We start from the raw sequence: 27928 nt of genomic DNA, 5'->3' as shown, positions 1-27928 counted from the left end.
CTTTAAACACCGACTTGGTCTTTTAAAGGAAAGATCAGAATAAAGAGAGTTCAGCTTCTCTGCCTTGAACACAGTTATACAACTCAGGGATGAATGAGTAATCCAAGCATCTTTGCTCTTATGAACACTTAGTAGCAACATTTCAATACAGCGACCTGCCTTGCAGAAATATGTGCTTGATTTTCCGTTAGTTAATAGCCAGCAAGAACCTGAGTTATGTGGATGACAAAAGTTCACACAGCATCTTGTGGCCTCCTTTCTGAGCAGTCCAAGGAATGAATCATAAATCACTCTTCTTAAGTGAGTCATGCTTATTGCAATGAAAAAGCCAGCATCTGTTTGAGAACAGTTTCTCAGTATTTATAGCAAGGCTTTATTGTAAGTTCTGCCATGTTCAAACTGGTCGTGAGGCTACCAGCCTGTTTTGTGGCTGCTCTGTTGTGGCTTTGTAGTTAGTCATAAAAAGAGGGCAAAGGTGTCATTTAATATTACAGCACATGGGGTTTGCTTTTATAAGTACATCGGTGTGTTCATCCACCTGCAAAGTTTGCACAATCTTCCTAAGTTTAATGTGGAGTGTGGGTGTGTATGTTAAACTAAAAAACCAAGGTAGGGGTACAAAGAATTACATAGAATATATTTATGGAAGTATGAAAAGTATGGAATGGATATGGAATCTCATATGTGTCAGTTTTGTATTTAAAGATATGTATGGGGCACTGCCAAAAAAAAAATAGAGCTACTTAACATTTATAAATATAGTGATTTTAATCTATTATAAGAACATTTTTTATCACAAATATACAAATAAAAAAATGTAAACACATTTTGATATTTTTGTGAGCCAAAAACTGTATTGCATGATTCACAGAACTGCAAAATTGTAAAAAAAAAATGTACTGATCTGCACATGAGTCAAGGAAGTGAAGATCAGGACAGAACAGTACAAATTGGAATTTACAAAAATTGAATTCATCAGGTATCCAAACAGAAGTACTGCTTGTGGAAGTTTGTCTGACTATGGAGGTGGTATTCAGACTATTCTAAACAGAATCTGACTTGTCCTAAAGGATCGGGATTGATGTCTTGTTGTGGGGGAAGGGTAGAGTCTGACTGATCCACCCCAAGCTGCTTCTGTGGCACATTCACCAATGGAAGATCATGCACCAATTGCAACTGCCTCTGGATAAGGACATTCTAGACACAGTAATTCATGTGCTGACAATCTGAACTACAACTCCCAACAACCTTGACTATTGGCCACAAGAGCTGAGGCTTTTGGGAATTGTAGTCTGACAACATCTGGAGAGCAGCAGCTTGGAAATCCCTGGTTTATCTTAGTGGGTCTCCTGTTTATTCTAATTCTCAAACCATTACCTTAGCTCAGCAAGTGATCCATAGCAAACTCCCAATCCCAGTTCATTAGAGGTAATGGTGCTGTTACCTCAAGGGACCCAGATAGTGCTTCTTCTTGCCTGTGTGCTCAAAGCAGGGCTGACATTCTACTGTATTTGGTGATCAGTATTTTATTCTCCAAGGGCAAATAGGCTTGCCCTGCAGGGTTTAGCATGCCTCATTCTGGAGTCATTCCAGTTCACCTTACTATAATTGCTTCTTCATGCACATCTTTCAGTGTCTCTCCTGACAGCGGCCTGCCTTGTTCTCAAAGCGCTTCCTAAAAGAGACTCCATTCTGAAGCAGCAACTCCTCCAGCTCACTCCCAGGCTCTCATTTGGTCTCCATGCCAACCACTTGCTGTTAACTCCTATCTCCCTCCTCAGGTGACATTATTTTAGGAGGACTCCACCTTTCTGCCATACTGATTCTTTCTTTTTAATTAAGGCACATACGGTAATCCTGGTTTATCTCAAAGATTGCCCCATTAAATTAATCGTGATGAAATCCCATTCCAAATTATACACACATTGTGGTCAAATTAAAAACACTAGGCAAATGTTTGCAATGGAATCCTTTCCTGCATCCAGCCACCAACGCTGTCCCAGGGGCAAATGCAGGATCAAACATCTGTTTTACTATTATCTTTCCATGAAATATTTTCCACATTAACCTCTAAAGCTCATAACTTTAATTCAATTACTTAGATAGAGCCTTTAGGTTTTAACATAATTAAGAGAGAAATAAGGTGGTCAGGTATTGATTCTCTCTCCACATTTTGGGTTGGTGGAAAAGCAGACTCACAAATAACTTTGGGACCTGGAAGTTCAAGGACAATCCAACTGAAGAAAATGCAAAATGAGTGCATTTCCTTGTGTAACTAGAATTGTCTTGCATGACTTCACTCCTTCTTGATGCCTTTAATTTCCTTTCTAATGTGGGGTCTGGCTGCCTGTTTGTAATATCTGTTAATATAAGGGCCCAGCTTACTATTTCGGCATATTCTTAGTACAAAGAGTTCTGTAATAGATAGATAAACTATATGTGCAGCAGCTGGAAAACAGAAATTGAAGATTTGCCCTTTTGCTCACTTGTTAGGCAATGTCGCTTTCACAGGACGTAATTATATAATTTCCAAAAGATGTAATCTAAGGATCCAGATTTATTCACACTTAGTGTAGGTCAATTGACATCAATGGAACATATATCAAGCCCTAACGTAAGTTCCATTGATTTTAATGGATTTGTTCAAAGTATAGCTTCCAGTTCTTTTCATTTCTCCTACAGATGTTGTTAATAAAATGTGGCCCTAGTTCATCCAATCTTGGGTCCAGTTGCCATTATATTAAGTCAATGCAATATTGCAGTCTTGTGGCAAAGGGATATGTGGAACAAGGGGATTTCTGAGATATATCCAGACTCAAGGTTTGACTTTCTATGCCAAACCCAAGAAGATTTAATTGTGCTCAACAGAGGATGGCCAGAGGTTGACTTTAAAGCAGTGTTGGCCAGCCTTAGGTCTCCAGCTGTTTTTGGACTACTACTCCCATCATCCCTAGCTAGAAGGACCAGTGGTCAGGGATGATGGGAATTGTAATCTAAAAACAGCTGGAGACCCAAGGTTGGGAAACACTGCTTTAGAGCACATGTGGAATCTATGTTGCGTAGTGGCCTCCGTAAAAAGACCAAAATCATCTTTATGCGAAGTAGCCATGCTCTCTTCATAACCTGAATACATTAATATTTCAGTCCTTACTGGATTCAGTTACAGTCACCTTTTTCATATTCAGTCTCACCCCTATATCAAGTCTCTGCATAATTGCTGGGGCTTGGGAAGAAGATAAATGTGTAAAAACTGGAGCAAATATTGAAGCACCTGCCAGCTGCCACATTGGTCAAGAAACAACTGATATTCAATAATATCAAAGGTCACAGACAGGACTTAGTATCCATAGCCCATAATTTGCACTGCTGACCTCCAAATACTGAACACTGACTAGGCTCATAATCAGAAGTTTAATACTCTACTGACAAAGGAAACTTCACCACCATGGGGCCTGGAATACTGTGTCCCCCAGATGCACCTGTGACTACAAGGTGACCTACTCATTTCACTTTACACTAAACGGGAAGGTTAAGTGTGAGAGTGAAAAATATCACAAGTTTGTGTGACTGGCCCTTGAAAGTGTGTAAGCAAGTACTGCCCAGCATAGGCCTAGCTTTTCTCAATGAGTCTTCATCAGTCTGGACACACCAGTCCATCTCAACTAGTTAAATAGCTGGTTCCTCCCAGTCTACAATAGTAGGCCATAAACTCTGCAGTGCTAAACAAGCTACAAAATTTCAGACTCTGCAGCTGAGCTAATGTTTGCCAACCACTAACGTGTTTTGTTTTTCCAGGCAATCTAAAACAATCCAGGTGTCATGTGCCAAGTGTCCCACATCTTGGATCATAAAGAGTAGACATCATTTCCCTGTTGCCTGCACCATCATGACAGTGGGCCAGAAAGACAGAGCTATTCTATTTCAGCAAGAAGCTGTCTTAGGAGATTTAGGGATGAAAGCTCTGAGTCTGACAGATTCAGTAATTCCAGTTACAGATTTCACCTATCTAATAAGTATCATTGCCATATCTGGTCAGTTCTCTAGTCTGAATAAAAGATATCAGCCAGCTGCTGCTTTCTGCATTTGTACCTTACCTTGCCTACCCTGCTGGGTTATTTTTCACCCTTTACCATACCTCACAAGAATGGCCTTACCCAGCCACTGCAACTCAAACTCCTAGCAAGAGTGTTTGATTTCATATTGTCTCCCACTCTCAAATATAAACCCCTTGGTCATCATGAAGTATCTCTGAGAACAGTCTGTTTTAAGACTATTAAAACAATTCAGTTACAAATTCACATTTTTAATTTGTCTCGTATGAGTTGTATTAATTGAGTGCAGAATTTATTCTTGCTTTCTTCTGCCTTTCACCTGCTTCAGCCCATTTCTCCTAAAAACTGATACTTACTGATTCCCATAGCTGTAATCAGTTTAATAGCAAGGTCTGGGATTTCACACTGGATAAAAAATGGTTCCAACATGTAACGTCCAAATGCCAGGGAAATCACTGCTGTGGCAGCAGGGCTACAATAGAGAAAGAAAGGGGGGAAACGTTGGTTAGTTTACAGGTAGATATGGAGATTATTTACAGTATACATGCCTACATGACATATCAGGCTGTGTCAAATATATTACACATGCCAAATTGCTGGTGAATTTTCATGAATGCAAACTGATGTGGAAATGTAGAGAACTGAAAAACATTTAAAATATGTGAAGCTGAGAAAAACAGAAATTAATAGATTTGCCCATCCCTACTTCCAGAGTTTTAGGACATTGTCATTAAGGTATTCATCCTATGAAGGCTGGATAACATTTGCAATTATGAATTGCTTGTGTGAACAGTCTAATCACGTGAACACTGTAACATCAGAAAATATAACTCACACAACTATTGCGACTACCCTTCTGCCAAGCAGAAAAACGTTTTTTGCACTCTTTTTAAAAATGATTTTATATATATATGTGAAATTCATTTAAACAGGAACAAGTTCTTTTGTTCTCCCTTTTGTGCTCTTGGTAGCTGCGATTCCTGTGCTTTTGGGACTTTTTCTTGGCTCATAATCTTGAGGTTTTCATAAGCGTCATTTCTACATTTTGTGACGGTCACAGTCACCAGGCCTTATTAAAATGAGGAACTATCCCTAAAGAAACTTACTTTGCACAAAAATCTACAAGCAGAGAAAACCGATTGCTATAAACAATTGCTGGAATTCAAATACGTATAATTCAAATACATAGAACATATGCCAACACTATAGGGCATGGTGTTTCATAACCGTGGCTTGGTGTGATGTTAGAATTGGTTCCTGCTCTAAACCAATTTTGGTTTAGACCCTTTTCTTAAACAAAGCAAGAACAGATGTTGTGGAATCCAGCTCCCAAAATCCCTAATCAACATCCCTAGCCAATGGTCAAGATAGCAGTTGTAGTCCAACATCTGTAGGGCAGCATATTGACTAACCCAGCTACATTCGGTGGAGGAAGTGTGTCGAGTGTCTTGAGAAACTAGAAACCATAGCTAGAAGTGTCTTTGCAAACTGGTTTGGCTAGGTGGAAGCTGAGACAGGCAAGTGAGAGGTAATATTACAGTCCAAGGACAAATTCCAGCCAGGCAAAGGTACTCAAGAACTGTATGAAGAACAGGAGAATCAAGTCAATGGCCCATCTACTCCAGCATCGTGTTGTCACAGTGGACACTCAGATGCTCATGGGAAACATTCAAGCAGGGCTCATGCACATGCATGGCTCCCAGGACCTTGAAGGCAGAGGATAGGCATTGTGGCTAGTAGCCACTGGTGGCCTTATCGTCCAATAAGGGAACTGGGCAGCAGGGCTGTCTTAAGCATATCCGGTGCCATGGTGCAAAGATCCCTCCGGTGCCCCCCCCCCTCGGCAACTCCAAAACAAGGGAGGGGGTGGTGGAAAATGTCCTCTGCCTCCCCCAACACCCTGATCCCCAGTGTGGTGGCAGCGATCAAGCAGGAAAACATGCTGGTGGACATGCTCTCTGGCATCGGGGCACCCAGGAAGGCAGCCCAGGAAGGCTGTGTTCTGCCTTTCGCTAAGAAGCAGGAGGAGAACAACGGCCGGGAGCAGGGCCGCCTTTAGCAGATGCAGAGGCTTGGGAGGGAAGCTGCACACAGCTTCTGCGGGCATCACATCGCTCTCCTCCTGCGGAGGCTTGGGAAGGAAGCTGCATGCCTGCCAGCCATATAGTTGGTGAGGCACAGCTGGTGGGCATGCAGGTAAAGGGGAGGCTGCCAGCAAAGCCGCGCAGCTCCCCCACTCGCTAGGACACCCCTGGCGCAACGAACCACTAACACCAATGGGAAAGACGGCTCTGCCACCTGGAGAGTTGCATTCAGGCTGAAAATGATTCCCCATTAAGGCTATTATGAATGTAGAAGCGGAGAAAGAGTTAAGCACCTCAATCCCTGCCCACTTCTTTGCTCCAAATTCCAGGCACACAAAACTGCTTTTCTTTATGAAAGCAAAGCCAGGATTGGGGCTCTCTTATATACATTGCATACTATGCTAAAGTACTTGACTCATCCTTTAAAAAAATAAATAGATGCCAAATTTATTGACACAACGCCAATCAATTTATAGCAGAAACTTAAAGCATTATTTTGGCAGGGGAGGCACTCTTGATAACTACAGATCTGGACAAGCATGTATCCCAGGATGCATGCCATATCCTGGCTTGAAAGGATCTTGCCTTTATTTGTTTTGTGTTGGGTGTGGATTAACACTTGCTAATCAATTCAGTGTGTTCCCAGGAGAGTGACGCACCTCAAATATATATCCCATTCAGAGTGACTGAGCACAATTGTTGTTAACCAAATCCTTTATTGCTACAGCTTGTTATGTAGGCATATGAAGCAATAAGAACAACTAAAATAAGCTATGTAAATACATGTGGCATGGGGCGGGAGAGGGAGAGGAAATGAGAACGCATATTTGTTTCACTTGTATGGATTATCTTTAGTAACACAAGCTCCTCAGATGCAGAATTAGAGTAACTACATCCACAAGCTAAACTGCCTACAGATAAACCTGTTAGCTCCCACAGGTGCTCAAACTGTATTTGTTGTGATATGAGAGCTATTTTAAACAGCATAGTAAACACTGAGCAATTCACATAACATAACAAGGCATTGTGCTTATTTACTAAGCCAACTGGCAGTGTAAATTGTAGGTTAACAATGTTGTAAATGGGCCACTAAGACTATAAAAATGGAATCTCTTGGGCTAGGGGGCGGGAGAACCTGTAGGTTGAAACCAGTTTAGCCAGCTCTACTTCTTTTTCACGCAGGGAATAAAGTTTGGGGGAAGTGCAATATTCTCAGATCACCCTGGGGCAACAGAACACAATTTCAGCCTCACATAGATTTTCACATTTTACTAAAAGACACCTACAAGTGAAGCTTTAAATTTGTTCGGGACCACTCCAGATCTTGCTCCTGAACACCCATCAGTCACCCTCTTCCTTGTCACCATTTGGTGTATATTGTGGTCTAAAATATTGTGGTGCCCACCCACAGAGTTCCCACAGCCTGGCATGCCCAGCCCACTGGAAATTCCAGTGGGGCTCCCTTTTATAAGAAAAAGTAGGGCATTGATTTACAGCTTCTTTTCTACCAAAGACTCCAAGGCAGGGTTTAGAAATATTACTACATAGTCAATACTATATTGAAGTAGAATGGAGGCACAAAGCATACTGAAATGTTAGCCCTAGCCATATTTGCCACAAAGCCAGACTCTGCATGCATACAATTCCATGTGCAATAGACACATGGGAGGGTTCTTTCATATTGTATAGCCCCATCTGACCAAATTTGAATCAAGCACAGGTGTGCATGTCTCATGGATGCACCAGGGGAGTTGCTGGAAAATGATGATTACTACCTGCAAGTAAGTTTCATAAAAGCCAGCAGACACTGTGATTTATTGGGGGGAAATTACAAGGCTTGGATAGTTTTAAAGCAAAATTGTGATGCAACATGAGGTCTGAGTATTATTAATGTTCTGCTTCAGCTTTTTAGAGCAAACAAAATTAAGCATCTTTTATTTTAAAAAAGATTGCTTTTTAGAGTTTCTTAATTTTTACAAATTAACAATTAGCGGTCCAACTATGTCACAAAGGAAAATCTTGGGAAGCAAGAACAGAAAGCACAGACTAAGGGACAGAACACAGCTGGACTATGTCCACACACACCATATTTTAAATTGATTTTTGACTTTCAAAAGCATACTGGGAGTACAAGACAACAAAACAAAAGATGCAGACAGAATTTATTTACCGTATAATGAGCAGTTCCACCCATACTCTTACAAAAGCAGGTAGAGGGCCAAAGGCTTCCAGGATGTATGTATAATGCCCACCAGATTTCTTTATGCTTGTGCCCAGTTCAGCATAACAGAGCGCACCTGCAAAATTATAAGTAATATTAAGGCATCATTTCTGAAAGATAGCCATGCTTATCTATAATGAATAGTCAGCCTCATACATTTTATTAGCATGCATGTAGCCCAATAGCATTTGCTTACATTCATGCTCCACGCCCCATGAAAACTACACAAGGCCTATTCATGCAAATGCTTCAGGAGATTATTTTTTTAAAAAAACTTATTTATTGACTTATCTTCTGACAATGGGTGGCATCCAACTAAGGCACAATCAGAGTAGATCCACGGAGATTCATGGACTTAAGTCCATTGGTTGGACTAGATGATCCACGGATCCCCTTCCAATTCTATGATTTTTTTTTTATTTCAATGGGACTTCTCTGGGTATGACTAAACAGCACAATCCTAACAAAGTCTACTCTGAAGTAAGACCTGCTGAATTCAACAGGGCTTACTTCCAGATAAGTGGGGTTAGGATTGCTCAGTTTATTTTGAATCACAATCCAGCAACTGTGTGCAAACATCCCTTTCCAACCAGGACTAGAAGGCCTTTAGTTGGTTGTGTTACTTCATGCAATTAATTGTGGGTGCCCTGAGCCTCTGCAGACAGTTGGCCATTATTCAAATTGTCTTGAAAAAGGGAAGACTTGTGATTAGGAGACAAAATACAGTCAACAATATTATATTAATTTGGGTGTTATTAGTTTTTTGAATAGAGTTCCATTCATAACCCATGCAATCCATAATCAATATAAATCAGTAGTAAAAATTGTCACAGGGAATCATCTTTCCTTTTACTGGAGATTTTTATCAATGGTTTGCATTAACATTATTTCATAATTTCACTGAATATTCTGATGGCTACTTTTGAGCATTTCAGTCTCTCTCTTTTTACATTTAAATGTATTTATTAAAGCATCACATCTAAGGTCCACCAGAGCATTTAAATAGACCTGATAAAGTCACTTGCATCTCAAATTTTATTTCTTTTCACTTCAATCTACATAACGGTTAGCAGACCAATTTTGTATATACAGATAGTGGAATTATTTAACATATGCCAATCAACATAAGCTCCTTTTCTGAGGAAAAAGTCAGTGCTATCTGAAAGTTCTCCTCTAAAGTTAACTTCAAAGAATTGCATTTAAGAGTTACACAGCTACCTGTGCTTTGTTTTTTTATTTAAGAATTCTGCAACTGGATCTCTTATTGCATAATCCATGAGGAAGAAGAGTGGAAGATGAAACAGTGTGAAGGCAGTGTCTATCAAATTGTTGTCAAAGCTGTGCAGAGAACACTAAGAGGACCTTTACTGGCCAAATACTTTTAAGAGAATTTAGCACAAAAATGTAAATTTATGCGTTTACATTTTATTTCTTCTGTTCCAAACACATCACTCCCGGACACTGATGCTCTATTAGCCCAGATGCTGATGCTCAATTAGAACGTAGCATAAACAGAAACAAAATCCATCTTCTGTACTAATTAAAATGAAATTATTTTGAGGCTGACCCTTACGCTGGCCCTGTATATTATTGTTGGCCCAACAGCTATACGTTCTGATTCTGTTCAAAATGTTTTGCAAGGGCAGATAAAGCCTTGTCTCTAATCTTTCAAGTGCACAGTAAGTTGACACAGGGCAACATTCACATATTCCACTTCTTGAGCAGAGATTCTTTTACTCCCCTCTCATTTGCCCACTGTTCCTAATACCAGAAAATAAGTCGTCTAGGCTAATAGTAATACCTAAGGTCATGTGGGACTTCAGCTTCTTTGAGATTAACTTATTAAGGCAATCAAGAGGCCCATTCTTTGATAGATTTAGAAGTTCTGGATATGACCAGGCTATTTCTTCATCTATATAGATGATAAATGTTATAAAGTCTTTTTTAAAATTGGAATATCATTTTTTTTTTAAAAAAAAAAAGTTTTAAAAACCTGGTATATACATTGGCCATTTAGTCTTAAACGGAGAGCTCCAGAATCTATTTTCACTCTGCAATCCTATATATGTCTACTTCAAAGTAAGCTCCAGCAAGATCCCTGGTAAATAAGTATAGGATTTCAATTTTAATATCCATGCTCAAACTACAGATGCCATTATCAAGATAATAGCTTTTCTAAACATTAGCAGAATGTCTGGCTTTAAGATTAAGGGTTAGAAGTGAGAGGTTCCAAGTCATCATTCAAACGAGATTTTGATTTAATATTTTTTAAAGAAAAAAAACAAATTAGCTAGAGCAGTGGTTCCCAATTGGTAGTCTGCACAACTGTCCCAAGGGGGTCCATGGCATTTTCACAGAACAAAAAAACACCATAGAGAGATCAAAATTTTCAAAAGTAGGGGGTCCATGGCTTGGCTTTTGAAAAACAGGGGGTCCGCAGTACTTAGCTAATTAGGAATCACTGAGTTAGAGTGCTCCTGTTTTATCCCCTTCTTCCTGCCACCAGAGAGTTCAAAAGAAGTTTAGTTCATGCAAAAGTAGAATCTAACCAATGGGGAACTAGGTCAGTCTAGGTGTACATTTCGCAGGTGTTCTTCCAACCAAGCAGTTCACCTCCCCCAGCGGCCAGCCCCTCTGTGAGTGTGCTGCTACCTGTTCTTCGAAGCTTAAACTGAAAACCAACACAAACAGCAAACTTTATGATGTGATAAAGGAGACTTCTCTCTGCAATTCCTTCAGGGAGTCGTAAGAAATACAATTTTGGTCTTAAAGTCCTGCTGTACCGAGTTTCGCATGGCAATCTTTGCAACTTACAGTGGTTGCCAAGCGGCAAAATAACCCGCAAAATACCGAAGCAGTGTTAGTTCTGGGTCTCAAATCAGGCTTTTGATCTCCAGTATCAAACTTTTGTCTCTTTTGTGATTTTTTAAATCCACCTGCCGCCCCCCAAGGATCAATTATAAACTTTCACAAACTTACCAAAGAGTGAAAGGATGCCACAGAAAGTCCAGACAATCAAGGACATTCCCACGCTGCCTGTGTTCTGGAGGATTCCTTTGGGAGAGATGAAGATTCCTGCTCCAATGATAGTGCCAATTATAATAGAAATCCCTCTCAGTAAAGTTACTTTCTTCTTCAAAACCACTTTGTCTCCCTCGGCTGCCTTGGTCTTGCACTTGGAGGGCAACTTGCCGTTAGATTGCTCCTGCAGGTAGCTGCCATTGCAGACTACCGGTCCGGGAGCCTTCCTAAACATGCTTCAGTGCTACCAGCACTCTCCAAGAATGAATGTTTTGTAAAACACTCCAGCAGGCACTTTCGTTCCTCTTTCTGCCTTTGTCTAGCTAATTGCTTCTACACAGAGAGAGAGACATTCACTGCCTGTAGCCTTTCAACCCACCTGTGCCAACAGGTATAAAATTCTTCAGGTGTCTTTTACTTTTCACTGCTATCTCAGTGCTACAGGAACACCTGCCCTTTCACACACAGCTACTACCTTGGTGCTGTTCTTTCACTGGAAGCCAGCTCAGCTTCCGCATGGTCTTGTATATAAGCTCCTGTCATACCAAGTTACTCTTGCTGAGTGATGATGATGCAAATTCTCCAGGTTTGCATCAGCCATAGGAGAGGGCTCTGCTTCTGGCATTACTCAGCACTTTTCCCCGTCACGGTAGCAGGATGTTGCACAACTCACACGAGTCCCATTCAACAAAGGCAGGAGTCCTAAGCGATTTCTAGTAAGCAACTTACTATATCAGCACACGCCCAAATATTTAAAGAGACTCCTAATGAGAAGCAAATGCCTGTTTTCAAAATACAGAGCGGGGAAGAAACAGAGCAAAGATAATGTGGCAGTTTTTGTTTCTTTCCAAATACTTTTTTTCCCCCACCCCAGCTATCATATGGCAACATAGATTGTATGCATTCTTTACTATTTTTGGTTTGGACCTAATTCAATTGTATTTTTGTTTGGACCCAATTCAACATTTTGCATAAAGAGCATGTACATTCACATTCAAGAGCACATGCTGGCCTCTTTGGTTGCCCCATGTTGCCTAGCAACGCAGTCAGTTCCAGCAAGTTGTGTCTATGCTCCTATAATTCCATGATTTTAACATTAATTTTCTTCCTGGAATTAATCCCTCCCCCCGATCCTTCAATAATGAAAAGACTAAGTTGTTGTTGATCTCACACCAGTGGCTGTTGGCAATTATAGTCTCTTCTTGTAAGTATTGTCAGAGTGGAGACAGCATTCCTGAATGCAGTGGAAGCCGGATCCTTGTGCTCTCTCAGGCATATTTGTCCCAAGCATAATAACAGTCCTGTGGTCTGAGCTGCTAGAAAGGCAGAATTGAAGAGGGGCCATGGAGCACACAAAAGAACAGCACACAAAAGAAAATGAACACAGCTATGCTATCACGGTACTATGACTTGAGGGCAGGGTGACTCAGCACCCAGGCATCACATTTGATAACAGGAACCTGTACGGTGCATTTCTCACCAATGGTCAATGACATTTGGTTCCTGAACATTTGAAATGGCCTTAAGGATTGGTTGCAGATGTAAGTGGTTTGGCGCCAGTAGGCAAGGAGTTGGGCTGGATCCTTAGTCTAAGTGGATGGCGGCTGGGGGGCCCCACTCAAAAAAATCAGGGTATCCCGTTTAAGGGTTCGAGGGGTTGCATCTGTCCAGACACCCCAGAAGGGGCCATGGCACCCCAATGATGATCTTGGGACAGTCACCCCAATTTGATGTACTTCATAGCATGGGCAGCTGCCCCCCATCAATAAAAAAAATATACAAATCAATACAAATCTGAGGTTCTGCCCCCCCCCCAACAAAAATCCTGGCTATGTCCATGCTTCATAGGGTGATCCTTAACCTTGGTTATCCCTGCCAATATAATCAGCCAGCAGATGGGACAGTTGATTCAGGATACAGTACAGACCCAATATCTTCGCCAAAGTTCACTGACATCCATCATCAATAAAGTTGTGGCCTGCTTAAAATCCCAGTTGGTTGTCCTGCAGTTATTGTAACCGTATCATGCCTTGACCCCACCCCACCCCCACAGCTGCACTGCACCTGGACCCACAAGAGTCCATAAGACAGCCTAGCTTTTATTATGACTAGGGTTTGACAATAGGATTTTAGCCCACTAGCAGAAATGGGAGGACAATGGTTGAACAGTTTCTATAGTTAGCTTCAAAACTTTCTACATCTGATTTTATAAAAGTGCTTCCAGTTGTTAAAGTCACAGAGCATCTACTGCTCCTAACACTGGGAAGAAGCAGTTTTTAAAAGTGCATGTCTTAACTGTGGAGAAAGTAAAAGTGTGTGTGTTTGTATAGAGGGAGTACTTGGGCAGGTTCACATTACTGCCTTAGAATGCAGTGAAGTTGTTACCTATACTTAGCCTAGAAGTAGGAGGTGAGACTAAGTTTGGTTTACTTGTACAGACATGAATTACGATCACATGATTTCCTGCGTCTTGTGTTGCATCATCTACAAAAAGTTTTATCTTTGATGCAATCACAAATAAGTGATTGTTTGTGAACTCTGTGAGTCATATAACCTCAAAGGTATGGATGACTATTGCCCTGGTTTAAAGTGTTCCTTTAACATTTGCATTGATGTAATATGTAATTCTGCTTTCCAGTCTGCTTCTGAAGCAAGGAATTCATGGTTGCTAGCTGAAAGGTTAGCAGGAACAATTCCTAAAGCAGCTAATCCATAAAGAAGAACAAACAGTTCCCCGCAAAATAATTGATCTCTGGCATATAAAAGTGTAACAGTCTAGCAAATTTAGCAAGCTTTACTCATGTGTGTGCAGGCATGCAATGGAGTGCTTCAAGGGAGACGGAGAAATGATGGGCTTTCCTTAGTGCTAAAATCCTAAATGGGAAATGAAGGATTCATTACCATATAAAAGAGGTACAGACTTGTGGTCCTAGGACTGCTGGTGCTAATCATTCAAGAAAAGGCAGATATTGTACCTACATAATAATCAAGCAGAGTACTAAGCAAATATGGAGCTGCTTTGGAAGGGTCAGAGAGATCTAACAATGCAATAGAAAACAGAGTGAGGAACTATGCCTGCCGGATTATGATGGGAGGGGAAGGGTTGTGAGCAAATGCATCACACTAATTCCTTACAGAGTTTGATCCTCCAATTGTATCCATTTTTCTTCCTCTGCTACCATTCTTGCTGGAAGAAGTCTTACGGAACCTCAGCTTTCACACTTCTTGACCTTTGTAATTAATAATGGACAAGCTGAGCTTCACGGGAGCCACTGTCTTACAAGTACCAGTGTCAGCACTGTACCATTTGCATGCAACCACATATAAGGGGATCCAAAGGCACTATCACTTTACATGTGGCCCTGCATTTGTAGTAAAATGCAAAAGGTATGAAGCTTTAGGTGGTAAAAATGGCCAACCCTAAAACAAATTTGATCATACACTTTGGTGCTATTTCTGGTGTTGGAATAAGTGCACAAGTGGAAAAGTTTAAGGGACTCTTTACCAAATGGATGAAGCATTGAGGAAGAACATGAATGACATGGAAATCATGACTTGGATTTTTTCCAACCTCTTCCAAACATACGTGGGAAGTGATGGGAATGCTCTGAGCAAAAAAAACTTTATCCATGTACAATCTAATGGAACAGAATGTACAATTAAATTGATTGTTAAGCTGTGGTGTTATGTTAGCTATGATGCAACTCTGCAGCTGAATTGCAACCAACAACCCACAATAGGAAGTACAAAGCCACCCTTTCTGTAAGATTCCACAGCATCTGCTAGGACATTTCCAAATCAGCCTCAGCTACCAGAAACTGGCAATCCTACCTTTGGGAAGATTTTTTTTTAAATAAAAAAATAAGTGGGGTTCTTTTTATTTGTTTACTTACAGTATTATGGTATTTGCCATTTCTTCTTTAAGGTGGTGTTAACTTTTTACAAAAAGAGAATCTAGGACTTAAGTCCTCTCTAGACAACAAACTCCATTCTAAATAAAGTTAGTTGTACCTAAGTTTCATTAACCTCAACAGTATGTGAGAATCTGTCTTTGGACTCAAGACTCTAGACAGTGTCCCAAGCCTGAAAGACAAGCACATAATATTTGTCCAGAAGACAAATTATGCTTTCCATCAGGGTGTGGGGAGGAAATCAACCTGCTGGCTGCCATGTTTCATATATTCTATTTGTTTGTTTCAGAGTATTTATACTGTTTGTATTAGTACAGTGGTACCTTGGCTTACAAACTTAATCTGTTCCAGAAGTCCATTCTTAAACCAAAGCATGCTTGAACCAAGGCGTGCTTTCCCATAGCAGCGGGGGACTCAATTTACAAATGGAACACACTAAACAGAAAGCAAAACACCTACTTCTGGGTTTGCAGTGTTCTTAATCCAAGTTGTTCAAAAACTAAGCTGTTCTTAAACCAAGGTACCACTGTATATAGTTTCCCTGTTCACCACCACCAGAAGAATTTGTTGAACATATTACATCCTGTGGACACTTGGATTCCCCTTGTGTGGAGGGTGCTGCACTGACTCCTCTTGACCTACAGTCCTTGAATGTAATAAATCCTCAAAGCAGTTTTGATGATGTCTTCTGAATACAGCCCACGCATTTACAAGCTGCATATGCAATTGCCCACTAAATGTGATTTATATGTAAATTACATATCATGCAGCCAGCTTAATTACATATGAATCTATGATAGCAATTGGGAATATCCAAAAACAGGGGTAAAGCCTTCTAACAGCCCACAGTTTAAATATCAAGACACCTTTTTTTTCTGAAAGAGGCAGGACCAGATTAAGACCTATGTTATTAATGCCCTGTAGCATTACCAAAGAAAGGTGTATTATTCTAATAGAACTGAAAATAATAATAGTAAACTTTTATATTTGCATACATACTAGTAAATAGGTGAGGATGCAACTAAAAACTAAGAAACTAAAATATATAACTTGCAATAAGCATATTTGTATACTATAAGATACCTTTAAATGAAAACACCTTATGACATCCTACTTAGCATACATGAACAATTTTAATGTACAGCAACTCAAGAGCAATTATACACTGAGAGTAGTATTCAACTAAATTTCACACAGAGTACACTCACTGAAATTAGTAGACCTAAATTAGTTGTGTTTATCAATAACTAAGTAAACTTAGGCTGTGTAAACATGACCATTTACTGCGCTTTCACCACTGGCTTTTGAATCAGTGTACACATGTTATCATGCACGATGTGGAGCCATCCTGTTGTTTCTTGAGAAATACTATTGCTTTGTGTACTTTCCCTCAAACCAGCTTCATTTCAAAAGGAAAACTGAGACCACATTCACTTTGCCATTAAGCTGAAGTATGTACATTTGAAACTAAGACATCCATGCACATGCATGTGTCAACTGGTCAACTACCCATGAAACTGATGAATGATTAGGTCAAACCTTTTCTCAGGTTCATTAACTATGTTATTGTCATATCAGAATGATAATAACTATTTTTTTTATTTTCAACTGTCTCCTGTCTCCCTAGTTGCCTTTATTTTTTAACCAATTATATAAACTTGATATGTAGTAAAAAATGTAGTAATTTTTTTCCCCGATATCCATAATCTAAGGCCCTAAACTGCAGTTTCCTTAGCTTCTGCATAAATGAAGTACTGGAGAGTGGGAATAATTTCAATATAATAGCAGCATCACATGCTTATACACAGCTACATATGGCACCTGGGAAGATGTGACTGGTAATCTTCTGCCATCCAATTTTAACACATTTGGATGAAAAGATATATTAAATCTTTTAAGGTGTTGACCTCTTTTTTAAAAAAAAAACCCTTCCTGAGAAATCTTCTAATTGGGAAACCATAATATACAAATAGCAATAATTACTGGGCAGGTGGAACTTGTTAGCTAGTTAGGCTAGACTAGACAAGCAAGATAGATGTGGTACTCCAAACGCTTATATATAATTGGCGTGCCTATACAAGATTTTACATCTGGGTTCCCAATTAGTGTGGCAAGGGATTTTGGTAAGATGCAAAGCAGCTCAAATGAGGATGCTATATGTTCTAGATAGAAACCTCTGAAACTGTTCTCAAAGCAGGACCAAAAGCTTAGGAAACTTGCCTTTTGTACTTCAGAGTGCTTCTTTCTATTGCCAGTGTTATCTAAACAGTGAGTCAAAACACACATGTGCATACTGCACATAGAAGAAATGGCTGTCAAATGTACATCACATTGGTGCCACCTTTATGGAATCCATTTTATGTATATGCACATTAACACAGAAGACTGGTGAAAATTGGGATGGACATCTTTTGGTGCCGCGCTCTTGTGGGAGTCAGCTGACTCGCTTGAGAGAGCGGCACCTCTGCAAGTGCCAGCTCATCCTCCTCCCTGAGCTCAGCAGCGGAGGGGCTGGGGGGGGGGGGAATGGGACATTCTGGGACCAAATCAAAAGCCAGGATGGCTTCTGTAATGCTGGGATGTCCTGGGTAAATTGGGGCACTTGAAGGGTAAGATACAACCTTGTGAGGTAGGTTAGGCTGGGAGATCATGCCTGGATCAAGGTCAGCCAGTGAGTTCTGGACCTGCTTTGACACCCTAACCCCTACACTACTGTTCCTCACAGTGGGCTTGTTGGGTACCCATTTTTGCTTCAGTGGTTCTTGTTTCATAGGCAGCCAAATTATCCCACCCAGAAAAACTCCACACATTTACCAAGTAAACCCATGCAATGCTAGTTCAAATAACTGATAATAGGCATAAAAAATGTTTTGCTTCACATTTACAAAATTTAAATAGATTCCCTTTCAAAAAAAAGGGGGGGAACCTCAGGTAAAGTTTTTCATCATTTTTCTAGTACATGATAAATTTGGGGGACAAGGTAGATAGTGAATTCAGATTTAAATTTTCATGAGGAAAAGAAAGAGCTGAGTTGTCTATCTTTTATTTCTGCTGTTGTCTCAAATATAGCACGAAGCATATTTTCTCAAGGATAGAGAAAAATAACATTTGCATTCACTTTCTAGGCTACTTGGTTCACCTCAGAAAGACCTCTCTTATGAGTTCTCAGTAAGAGAAGACCATTTCAAGGCCTAGTGTCACCATGAGACGGTCTCAAGCGGCCATCGCATCAAGTATCACAATTACTTTTTAGGAGTCGATTCACAGAACCAATATTTTTCTCATGATTTATTTAGGAGCTCTGTCCATGACAGGTGAAGGAGAGGGAGAGAGAAGAGCCCCAGGGAAACAAATCTACAGAAGTAGCTCTGTATATCAACCACTGAATATAGAATAGAAATTCTCATTGCTTAGCCATTTAATATTAGAGAAGAAATGCCTTGAAAAATATTATATAGAAATCAATTCCACATTAGTTGGGTCATACTTTTCTTTTTGTGAATGGAACAGGAGTGTCAATGGAACAGAGTATTCCCACCTCATCCTTTCTGCTACAGCCTCCCACAAAAATATCCTCCTGGGGCCTTGTGACTGAATTTCCACATCCGGAAATAATGTGGGTGACTGAAGATGGAGTGGGGAGTCAGCAGATGTTGCCCCAACCCAAATATGAATGGAAGAGCAATGTAAGATCCAAACCAATATGTGAATATACGACCTATTATTTCAATGTGGCTTATGTTCACCTAAAATATACAATTTTAAAATCCTCTTATTCTCTTCTGCAAGAGGAAAATGATGAGCATGAGCAAATAGTTTTCCATTGCAACCACAAAGCATTTCCATTCCCACAGAAGAGAATGAAAAGCTTGTGCATGCGATAAGCTTTGTGTGTGCAGTCAAAGTCACAGGATCAACCAACCTGTTTTAATAGCTTGAGGTTAATGGCATTCTATATCACTGTCTTTTATACCAAGCTCAAGTAATGGATGATAAGACTGATAGTAAAATGGGACCACTGAATAATCAGCAAGCTCAAGAGTACTCCAGAGTTTTCTAGAATAACCTAAAAGAGGAGTGGGAGAAAATCCCTTCTCCCAAAACAGGTGAATGAGAACTGAGCATGCTCAATAACCATGGGATATTGAGTTTCATTGGGGGGGGGCGATGGAATTGAATCTTGGAGGAGGACACAGCTGGTTTTACCACATATTCACTATATAAGGAAAAATAAGCATGGGTAGCAGTTTCTGGCAATGCATTCAAATAATGAATGAAGCATTGAAAACTCTGTGGAAGAAAGTAACATCAGTCACTTGACTATAAGATCCCTGAACTGAGTCATATAATTCAAAACCTGTATCTCAGAAATGTCAAGATGTTTTTAAGAGGTTGTAATGACCAAGCTCATTTTGCTCTTCAGGTGAAAATGTGAGCATCTTTCTTGATGCTGGCATCTATGTGATTAGAAGATTATTATTAACAGCCTGCTAGCAAAAAAAAAAAAAAACAAATAGTTTTTACTTTCTTGTCCTGGTTCCAGTATTATGTGACTCCAGGTAATTGAAATTCCTTCTGATGTGGGTGGTAAGTAAATAAGTCTAACTTGTTTTAAGATCTGGGAATGTGTGCTATATGATTTAGAGACTTTGGAAAAAAAGCAATATTGCAATATCTTAAAATTGTTCATAGCTAATCATTAACCCTACTCACTTTAGGGGTAGAAGAAATGAAGTACTCTTCTCATTTGAATTCAAACCTACCTAATTGGCAGTTGCTGAATCAGTAAGGGAACCAAACAACAACTGTCCTTCAAAATTTGCAATTCTCTGAATTTGGGGGTGCAGTTTTGTTTTCAGGAATAGTATATTAGGGAAATGTGTTCATAAAAGGTTAATATGCACTAGTAAAAATAGCACACAAAATGAATCATATTGAGTGAAGTTGCACACAAAAGGTATGCACACTAGGAGAAATGTGCAGCAAGATGCTGACAAATTTTTGTGAGGACTTTCTAGAGTGCAAACTGATGCAGCAATGTGGTAAACTAAGATGAAGCAGAGGTTGGCTAGCCATCTGCCATGTATGATCTAGCTGAGATTCCTGCATTGCAGGGAGTTGGACTAGATGATCCTCGGGATCCCTTCCAACATTACAATTCTATGATTCTATGACAAACCAAGAGAAACTGACATTGGAAGATTCACCTGTCTCTACCATTGTACACTAAAGCTTCCATTTCTACTTTCCCCAGCTTTTAAAAAATAGTAATTTCAGCTTCATATTCTTTCAAAACAGCATCCTACCACTGAACATTTTTAAATATGTCTTTTCAAATATAAATTTAGTGCCATTCCTTAAATGCAGGTCAATGTGAGCTGTTGAAGACGCAAAAGATGAAAGACGTAAATAGGACCTAAGAGAGAATATGAATGGTCCATTATAATTACTACATAATAATTGTTCTCAGGCTGAAGATATAGCCCAGGGTAAATGAGACCCAGGGGTCTACAAGGCTATTCCAGGAGAGTGGTGTAATATTTATGTGTGCTAAATCTCCTTCTGCAGTGCCATTTGAAAACAAGCTTTAACTTACCTCATTAATTAAAGCCTGCAAAAGGCACTCAATTATCAGAAGCAGGAGTGTTCAGCTAGGCCAGTAACATATTCAGCACATACAGATAAAGTCCCTCACAACAGCCCCACCCAACACCCAAATGGCGTTTCATTTCAGCCATAATATGAACATATGAAGTGGCCTTATACTGAGTCACACAATTGGTCCATCGAGTTCAGTATTTGTCTATACTGCTTTGCGGTGGCTCTCCAGGATTTCAGATAAAGTTTTCCCCTGCCTAGAGATCCTAGGAATTGAACCTAGGACCTTCTGCATGAAACACATGTGCTTTCTCCCTGAACTATGGCCCTTCCCCTTCTGTCAAATATTTCCATGACTATAGTCTGCAGAGATCATCTGCCATACTGCACCTCACCTCAGTTTTCTTTCTTTAGCTTCTTCTCTGTGAAAATAAACTTCCCAAGCAGCTGTTACAACATCACACCTATTTCTTCATACTGGCCTTCTGAGGTGAAACAGAATCATGTGTTTAATGCAGGACATGGCTTGTGTTTCCTTTAATAATCACACAGAATGCGGAATTGCAGCTGTTGCAGCTTCCTCCTCTATAATCCTGTGGTGGTGGAAGAAACCACACAACTCCTGAAACTATCCATTTTATTTAAGTGTTAAAGGCAAAGAAGAATCGTCTTTAACTTGGCAATTCAAACAGAGAGCAATGGGAAGAGTCAACTGCAGCAATACTTGTGGAACATGAATGCCCAGGCCACTTCCAGATTTTAAGGCCCATAGCTATAATAAAATGAAAATGATGACACAAAAGAGTGAGCAGTTTGTTTGTACAATGAGCTGATCTAAGAGGACATGCTCATCACTATCTTGTACCATCAGGGCCAATATATTTTATGGATATTTATGAACATTTAATACTCTTTAATATGAGAAATCATTATCAGTTTACAAAAACGCAATGAGAGGAATTCAAAGTGGTGCTATGGCTATCGTTCCATCGGTGCAAACTTTTCAACTTGCCAGATGGAACAAGCCTCACCCCGTCCCCTCACATGCTGCTCTGGGGGTTCTCCAGAACCCTCTCCAGAACCAATTTGCAGTGGGCATAAGGGAGAGAGGGGGAAACCCAGTGGCACTGGTAAGACTCGATTATCCAAAACCCACCTGACATCTCTCCAAATCATGTCTCCTTTTTGCTTAAATCTACAGCTCTAAGCTAAGAGGGTGTGTCTCATTTTGCTCCAATGAGCATAAAAACAGTGTGCAAAACTTCTCAAATGCTAAGAAATTAACAAGCATCTAAATTTGAGGCCTCTTTGAGCGTGAGGTCCAGGCCCTCTTGGATGCTGCTCTGATTGGCACTGGTCAGGGGCAGAGCAAGCAGGGACTGGCACAGGGACTGGAATATTACAGGTGGGGCAGCAGCATGTGCACCCTCTGTGCCTTCTGTTCATGTTGGCATTCCTTATACAGGCACAAGGCCTGGACAGGGCATTAGTGGAACAGCGTGGTATTAACATATCTACATTCTCTTCATCTTTAATTTTGCCCAGGATAAAGCAACAACACATTGGCTACTGCATAACAATGGCATGGCTTTGCTATACAACTAGCAAAATGAGCTACAGGCTTTCCTGTTCAAGAGCCTCTCTGAACTGGAAGTTGAGCTGGAACTAATATATCCCCCCATCATTTAGCACAGAATGACTCCCTTTGCTAAGGAGCATTAACATAATCAGATTTCTCCCTTAACAACAATTGTTTTAAGAGCAAGTTGCTACAAAGCCCAGCAATATAACTGATTAGCAAATTTACCAATACATATATCCTGCCTCCAAATGCATTTACACCATCAAATAAGACTGGCTGGTTATGAGGTGTTACAACTCAAAAGAACCAGATAATTTTACTCTACTGTATGTGCCTTCATCTAGACACAATCTTGTTAGTCTAGCCAGTCAGAATTTAATTATAGGACAAAAGATTGTAAAAGTCCCTTGTGGTCATTCAGTCAGTCATATGTTTCAGATATTAATGTGCAATCCAGACGGAATTCCAATCTCAGAGCAAATGTAAGACTTTGTTTGAAATTAACATCTGCCAGGCAATTGGGAAAGCATAAGATCAGCAAATTAGCAGCACTGAACCTTTCAAATGGGACTCTCTGACAAATAACTAAAAGCATAGGCAGACACATTTCATATGTCAGAACACTTCAAAATGGAGCTCATGATAGGACTTTGTTTTATGAATGGTTACAATTTGCAAAGAGAAAGCTACGCTGCACATCTTAAATTGTGGGGGTTCAGAAAAGGGAGAGATAATAGACTCAGACAAAATGTTTCACACAGAGATAGATGATATCAATTCACAACAAGGATGGCATCCAACTTTGACATGAAGAAAATGTATATTAATAAACTTTTGCTACATATTGGAAATCGAAAACAGAAGGCGCCACTTACCACAGAAGCATTCGGCAATGACCAGGACAACATAAATCTTAAAGACAGGATGCCATAGAAGTTTTCCCTGTCTGTTGGGGATTGGCAGGGAACCTCGAAGGCACCCTTTACTCTGGAAATCTGAGAGATAAGATACATATAATGTGTAGTTAAGTGTAACTTTGCCTCAACATTTTTAAAATAGAAAGCCAACAGTCCTTTGAGCATGACAAGAAGCCAGCAAGACTTGGCCGCCTTCCCATTACTGGGGGCATCGAGAACCATAAATCCTATGAGCAGGAGACAAAATGAGTGAGGCAAACTGTCACCACCATCTCTATGTGACAGAACATCTTCTTGACAAACAGAAGTTTCCAGGTTCGATTCTGGCATCTCCAGGTGGTTCTAAGAAAGACCACCGGAAACCCTGGAAAGACACTGCTACTGTAGACAATACTAAGCCATATGGACTGCTGGTCTTTCTCAACATAAAGCAGCTTGCTAAGTTCCTGTGGTGCTGTTTCACCTGCTGGAACATGGCCCTTTCCTCTCATAGTTATGAATTTATTTATCAATAAAATCAGGGGTAGATGTCTAAATAAGTAAATGTAAAGACCTTTCAAAAAAGTGTAGTTTTACGCAGTGGCAAAAAAAAGGTAGTAGGGGAGAGAGAGGCAACAGCAGCAAGGTGAGGCAGGAAATAAAGAAGTGGAGGAGACTCAGGTATCGCAATCTCTTGCACCAGCCCTGGTGGTCTGAAAATTGGAAGCAGGGGTGAACAAAGTGTTACATTGTCAGATACCTCTATTTTGGGATAAGGGAAGTAATAGCAAAAGGAAAATGTTGGTAAGATGAAAGAAGGTGGTGCATTTAGTTTCCCCCTCTTTCTTTGCCCTCAATCCATTCAAACTTTCCATGGATTGCTGTTTGCTTCAATTCAGCTTTAAAGAACAGCTGTTTCTGGAGCAGAAAAAGGGTGTGCAGACATGGAGCTTTAAAGTGCAGACCATGCCTGGAAAATACAGAGGACAGGTAAGTGTGGATAAGGCCTTAGACTGTGTGCAGTTTGGGAAAAGAAAAAGAGACTGGTCAAATTGCTGAAAGCTGCCCTGACCCCATGAGACAGAATGAGGTATAAATGTATACATCAATAAAATCTTGAACCACAGACCAGCAGGGAAAGCATTAATCACCTCCAACCCACTGTCTGGTCTTCCTCTGAAGTGTAAAATAAAATGCCAGTGAATTATTACATGCAAATACACATCACAGTTCAAGGATATGCCAGGTCTGCAGCCTAAATTAAACAGGTTGGTCACAATGACCCTTTCAGATCAGAGATCAAAGAAAATATGTTGACAAATGCTGCAGGTAGAAGAACATAACTCAGACGGACCTTTGGTGCAGCATGCATATTGAAGACCCAGGCTATTAGTCCCACCAGTGTGGATGCATTATTCCTGAGACATAGGCTTACGTCATGTGGAAAGGATCTCCAAGCTGCTAGTGGTACAGTGCCTTTTTTAGGGAAGTATGCATACTTACAGCTAAACACAAAAGTGCTAAACACAAAAGTGACAATAAAATTTGTCTATTGTCTCCTGTTTAGGAAATGCAAAGATGATTGTGTATAAACAAACCACTTCACATTGAGGACATAATTTCATTTGGCAATGCTGTATTTCCAACTCCTGGTTGCGACATATGGTGTCATATTGCATCAGCCCATCACACACGCCACCCTCAGGATCAATGGCATGCAGCTGAGTGATGAAATTGAATCCTGACATCACAGCTTTATGATAGCTGACATGAGATGATGGCCTTACAGCGACTTTACTATGGGTGTCTTCTATAGGCTGCCAAGCCAGATCAAAGACTTGGATGATACCTCCCCAGGGCAGATTATAAAACCTTCAAAAGTAGTCATGGGAGACTTCAACCACCCCACTATCTGTTGAACCTCAAACTCTACCAAGAATGCAATGTCCGACAAATTCCTCCATTCCTTTCTGACAATTTTTTCCCCCAGAAGGTGGCAGAAGCAACAAGAGGATCATCTACCTTGGACCTGGTCCTCACCAACAGGGAGCAACTAACTTATTATTATTATTATTATTATTATTATTATTATTATTATTATTATTATTATTTATACCCCGCCCTCCCCAGCCAAGGCCGGGCTCAGGGAAAGTGGAAGTGATCATTTTCTCTTGGTCAGAAAACTACAAAAAACTGGCTGAGGATGTAATGTCTCTGTATCACACACTTGCTGCAATATGTCCTTGCCATGTTGTAGGGAGAAACGTTTGTTGGTATCTTGGACCCAAGATCTCTATTAGCTTCATTAGCAGGAGAAGCAATTTAACCTGGTTACTCAAGTGTTCTGCCAGGCCTCATTAAAACTTATGCATAGCTGGCATTATACACCGGTGAGGCTATCCTAAATATGTAAGGAAGTCTATCCCAATTGTTGGAGGGCATGCGTAGTCAAAACTACATATTTCCATATGTGGTCGTGTTGTGACATCATCAAACCCTTCTGGGATGCTGTCTTCAAACAAATAAGCTTGATATACAACAAAACAATTGAAATGTCCCCTGCACTAGCACCACTTGGGCTTAGGATTCTGTCTGCTCATGATTATCCAAAAGATGACCTCTTAGCCTTTCTATTGATTGTTGTCATATGGAGATAGCCAGATGTTGGAATACCGGTGATGAGCTGAACATTGATTCTTGGTATAACAGAGTATGGTCAATAGCATTGGCTGAGAAACTAACATGCCAGGTGAGAGTGGCAAAGGGCAAACACAATCCATATTCCTTTATAACGTATGGCAAATGTTTATTGAATACATAAATTGTTCAGACTGTGGCAGGAATCCACCCTGCATTCATGGGAAAATGTGGCATGATCTCTTAGAGTAATCAAATGAAACTTTAACACATGGCATGATAAAAGTCCAATTTTATCACCACAAATTATTTGTTGTTTACTAGATTCCGGTAGGTAGCCGTGCTGGTCTAATGCAGTCAAAATAAATATAAAACTTTAAAAATTGTCCAGCATGCACCTTAGAGACCAACTAAGTTTGTTCTGGGTATAAGCTTTCGTGTGCGTGCAACTTAGTTGGTCTTTAAGGTGCTACTGGACAATTTTTAAAGTTTAATTGCTGTTTACTGTTATAACAACTGTTTTCTCAAAAATTATCTTCTGTACCATGAAAATAAATAAAATCAGTATTAAAAAATGTTCTGCCAGCAGCCATATAACAGCAACAGGCACCTAGGTTGGGGCTGTGATGTGGTCACATAGCTGTTGTAACCCAGGGGTTCTGCAGTGATGGTATGCAAAGTAAACCCGCCATAAGGCCTGCCCCTGAGATTGCTGTCACCTCACAGCATTAACCATCATGGTAAGGAACAGGAGTAGTCATGTTGCAGTGACTCTCCAAACAGATTTCACTACGTGCTGGGCCTAAAAAGCCAGTCAAATAAGCAGAGTGGTGATGCAGAACAAACTTCCTTCATTTTCTTCCTCCACCCTGGTCTGAGTTCATATTAAATTACATGATTAATTGAGAAAAAAGTGGAAAGGATTATGCCGGAGGCAGCTTGATTAAGGTGCTTGCAACTTACATGTATTTGCACTGTAGTTCTACAGGGCAAAGCAGCTATGCAGAATTTTAAAATGGCAATTACTACCTGCCATAATGATTGCCCTGGCAACTTCATTCAGTATGTGTATTTGCATGGGCACCTATGCTTCCAAATGAAATGACTGAATCAAAATAAATGAAACAAGCATTGATTGAAGACCAATTAGCAACACAAAAATCCAGCAGACCATTAAACCACTGCTTGATGAAAACCTTCAGGACTATTTCAGGACAGTGGTAGAAGTAAGAAAGAAGAAAACAAATTTTCAATGAATGATGCTTTTAAATATGAGCAAATAGGTATATCAAGCCCTTTCTCACAGCCAAATCCAGAATTTGTGGGTGGGGGAGAGATATGATAATATTACTGGTGAAGAAGAGGGGGTATTCAAATTCTGTTGACAAAATGAAAGAGAATCCCTGCTCAGCTGTACATTTCCTCTCTTTGTTGTCCTTCTGACTTTTCTCTTCTTTTTTAAAAGACATCTCCACATATTCCTTCTGGGTCATAAAGACATCTTAGCAGCAACAACAAAATATGGAGTTTCTCTGCTTAACAAGAATCACATACCTAAACTTCAAACACAGCCAGATGGAGAGTCAAAAGGCTATTGTAGGATATTGATTATTTTTAAGCTCCATCTTTCTTGTGGGGGTCAAGTGCCAGTATAGGTTCTGGCAGCCCTGGATCCTTAGGACTGATTTACTGATTTGATACAACATCCCTATGGCGGCTGGCAGGGGAGGTATGGCTACCAGTTACAGGCTGGAGCAAGCTAGGCAGTAGTTTAAGAAGCCTTTCCCTTTGATGGTGGTATAAACAGGAAGATCTTTGCAGATCCAAGCAAGCCCCTCCTAAACAAGTGATGTCTGCAAAACAGAGCCAGAGTGCCTACCCACTTCCTTGATGTTACTGAGGTGCTCTGCCTTGTTGTCATACTGA

General features: G+C 40.2%; 1 protein-coding gene and 1 long non-coding RNA gene across 2 annotated transcripts in view; one reads left to right on the top strand and one right to left on the bottom strand.

Annotated features, from left to right (window-relative positions):
- SLC7A11 (solute carrier family 7 member 11) overlaps positions 1–11942 on the bottom strand; it is a 51604-nt gene extending 39662 nt beyond the window's left edge. The window contains exons 1-3 of the mRNA XM_083757214.1: positions 11337–11942; positions 8307–8433; positions 4409–4524 (exon numbers count right to left, since the gene is read on the bottom strand). Coding sequence (XP_083613340.1) covers positions 4409–4524; positions 8307–8433; positions 11337–11613 — 520 coding nt within the window. The 5' untranslated portion in view covers positions 11614–11942. The remainder of the gene's footprint in view (positions 1–4408; positions 4525–8306; positions 8434–11336) is intronic.
- LOC310852612 overlaps positions 1–27928 on the top strand; it is a 280641-nt gene that overhangs the window by 74762 nt on the left and 177951 nt on the right. The window lies entirely within an intron of this gene.

Source organism: Podarcis gaigeae (assembly GCF_964106915.1).
Source record: "Podarcis gaigeae genome assembly, chromosome: 9".
In the NCBI taxonomy this organism is placed as follows: domain Eukaryota; kingdom Metazoa; phylum Chordata; class Lepidosauria; order Squamata; family Lacertidae; genus Podarcis; species Podarcis gaigeae.
The sequence above is the reverse complement of the archived record's forward strand: the minus strand, read 5'-3'. Positions and strand labels throughout refer to the sequence as shown.